Here is a 2,606-nt window from a genome sequence, read left to right on the forward strand (position 1 = left end):
ATAAAAATAAAGCTAAACTAGAGCGTAAAATCCACATTTTAATCCGACACCTTGCTGAAAGGTAAACACAAAGTAAGAAGTCAGCATTAAAAAAAGAAAGCTATGTTTATGTTAGTGCGAAAAATAGAAACATGTATTAATAATGCTAACAAAAGGTTTAATATTCATGAAAAAAACAAAAACGAATTCTATTAAAAAATTTTTAAAAATTATTAAAACAAGGTTAAACCTCTCCCAGATCTCATAAATCCTCCTGGTAGAAATGTGGTTTAGTATTGATATCTTCTTAGGTGTTAATTCAGACATTATACTGCATCTTAAAACAAAACAGTTACCACACCACAGTTGAGAGTAGCGTATGTCAGTAACTTACCCCTTCGCTGTGTTGTACCACAGATGCGATATTCTGCAGGTTGTGAAAGTTTGCCGTGTTCACAGAACCAAACTCAATGACTTCATCACCAACTCTGAGCCCCTTTGGAAATAACAAAAACAGATACTGTATCCGCACGAACAATAACAGAAACATTTTAAGCCATAAAACAATTCTGGTGGTTTACTTGAAACAACTACCAGATACAAAAGCATAGTTCACATAACTCACAGCTCCAGAGGCGGGTGAGCCCTGTGTCACAGCGTCCACCCGAGCAAAGGGAGGAGGAAGAGTGACCTGTTGCTCCATCGCCTCCTCCTGGGCTCCCGCCTCGTCCGCTTCCCGCTTGGCTTTCTCGAGGGCGTGCAGCTTGTGCAGGGCCTCCTCTATCTCCTCCATGATGGCCTTGTGATCGTTCTGCAGGCCTGAAAAGACATGTTCAAAGTATTATTTTGAAAATAAAAATAGACATTAATTCTGGTCGTATATCCATCTTGACATAATATAACTTTAAGTTGGTATCACTTTTAAAAACTCACGTCAGTCCGAACTCAATTTAGTTGTGGAACTGGCATCTTGTCAGGTAATTTTCTGACAGTATGTTTTGAAACTATACGAAATTATACGAAAAATCTAAGCTTGTTTTATTTGAATGTTAACACTACTGCATTTTGTGTCACATAATAAATACAGTGGGAAAATATCAAGTACTGATTCTGGTTTAAATAACATTCATTCACATTCACGTTCATCCCTGTACAGTTAGACTGAGTTCATAGAGTTTTACATTTTAATCAGTTTTCAACTGTTTTTCTTGTTTAAAAACATTTAGTTTTACTTTAGTTTTAATAGTAGGTTTAGTTTTAGCAAGACTTAAAAAGTTCAAAATAGGTATTGCAATACAAACATAACACTTTGTAAAGGCAACTGACTCAATTTCATCCCAACAACCTAACTAAAGATATGCACCAATGCCTCCTCACAGCATAAGGGAGGGGAATTCAACCATAAACGCTCATATTTTACATTTATTTTGGATATCCTTAGAACCCCGAAACCTGCAAATGAGTTTTAAAAGCATTTTTTCTTTAAAAAAATCTCCAAAATCACATCCAGAAATGGTGAAATATCATTATTCACGTGGAAGGAAGGTCATGCAATTTCCCCCAGTCATTCAGGGAGGCTCAGTGAAAAATATTTGTTTCCCTGGAGAGAGTTTGTTTGTTTGTTTAATTAATTAACTAATTAAAGAAGTCCCTGTGATATTTTGGAGGCGTTTCCCAAATGTCACTTGTGTTACACTGAATTATTTACACTGTGACAGCCCCAAAATCCAAAACTAACCTCTCAACAACTCACGAAACTCGATGATCTTTTGAAAAAAAGAGTCTGGTTTTGGGTCACAGATTAAGAGAAAACACTAGAAACAGCAAACACGCTGCTGCTTACATGAAATACTGTGTCTCGCTGTCCTGATCTGGTATAAATTAACATCAGCTCTCGGGTAGCCCTCTGCGTCGACCAGGGGATCTTCCACCCCGACACCCTGCTGAGAGGTAAACACAAAGTTAGCATTAAAAAAATAAAGCTATGTTTGGATAATGGATGCATTTAGCTTCCGGTTAGCTTTGTGCTACATGTGTGTTTAACTAACAAACTTACGTCTTCCAAAACGTCGTAATAGGCTTTTATCTGCTCCTCGATTTCATCTTTCTTTTTAATGAGGTTTTGTACATCTTCCATAGTTATTTCTGTCATTTCAGCATTGTTTTGGTTTTCCCCTGTCATCTTCATGGCTGTCTGTGACGTGAGGTGACCGGATATGACGGAGGAGGAGTCTTCTTCTTTTTCCTATTAGGACTAAAGGTGAGAGCTCTACTGCCCCCAGCCGGTCGATAAAATAACGAACTTGACGAGAAAACAATAAAAAGGACACGAAAATTACCTAAAAATTAGTTAAAAAAAAACAAACAAGAAAACAAGAAAGAGATATTAAGAATAAACAGCAAGGAGAAAAAGACCTGGAAAAGTGCTTGAAAATCAAAATAATTCTGTAACATAATTTTAAATATGTAATTAATGGTCTAGTTTTTCCCTATCTTTTTTTCTATTTTCTAAATCTATTGATTGTGTAATTTGTGCAACATTTCTTACCATGTGGCCTTTTCTATCATGTTTTTGAAAGAAATTGCACCAATTTGCTCAAGATTCAAAAGTTTAAATATACTTGTAA

General features: G+C 36.1%; 1 protein-coding gene across 2 annotated transcripts; it reads right to left on the bottom strand.

Annotated features, from left to right (window-relative positions):
* Positions 1 to 346: 346 nt before the first annotated feature.
* psmd9 (proteasome 26S subunit, non-ATPase 9) lies at positions 347 to 2,214 on the bottom strand. 2 transcript variants are annotated; one of them, XM_042515181.1, is made up of 4 exons: positions 2,036 to 2,214; positions 1,823 to 1,919; positions 605 to 798; positions 347 to 475 (listed from the first exon to the last, which is right to left on the bottom strand). In XM_042515181.1, the coding sequence occupies exons 1-4, from the start codon at positions 2,165 to 2,167 to the stop codon at positions 362 to 364; spliced, it is 537 nt and encodes a 178-aa protein (XP_042371115.1). In that variant the 5' UTR covers positions 2,168 to 2,214; the 3' UTR covers positions 347 to 361. The 2 variants fall into 2 exon arrangements, with proteins under 2 accessions (XP_042371115.1, XP_042371114.1); XM_042515180.1 differs by having other exon boundaries at positions 1,823 to 1,922; positions 2,036 to 2,213.
* Between the last annotated feature and the right edge of the window lie 392 nt (positions 2,215 to 2,606).

Source organism: Plectropomus leopardus, unplaced genomic scaffold (assembly GCF_008729295.1).
Source record: "Plectropomus leopardus isolate mb unplaced genomic scaffold, YSFRI_Pleo_2.0 unplaced_scaffold18212, whole genome shotgun sequence".
Classification (NCBI taxonomy): Eukaryota; Metazoa; Chordata; class Actinopteri; order Perciformes; family Serranidae; genus Plectropomus; species Plectropomus leopardus.

What these genes read in the sequence shown, in the direction of transcription:
- psmd9 (XM_042515180.1), bottom strand. Translation starts at nt 2,167, where the DNA reads ATGAAGATGACAGGGGAAAACCAAAACAATGCTGAAATGACAGAAATA. An exon ending in AGCGAGACACAGTATTTCAT is followed by an intron (nt 799 to 1,822) that starts GTAAGCAGCAGC and finishes ATGTCTTTTCAG; the next exon opens with GCCTGCAGAACGATCACAAG. An exon ending in GCTCACCCGCCTCTGGAGCT is followed by an intron (nt 476 to 604) that starts GTGAGTTATGTG and finishes TTATTTCCAAAG; the next exon opens with GGGCTCAGAGTTGGTGATGA.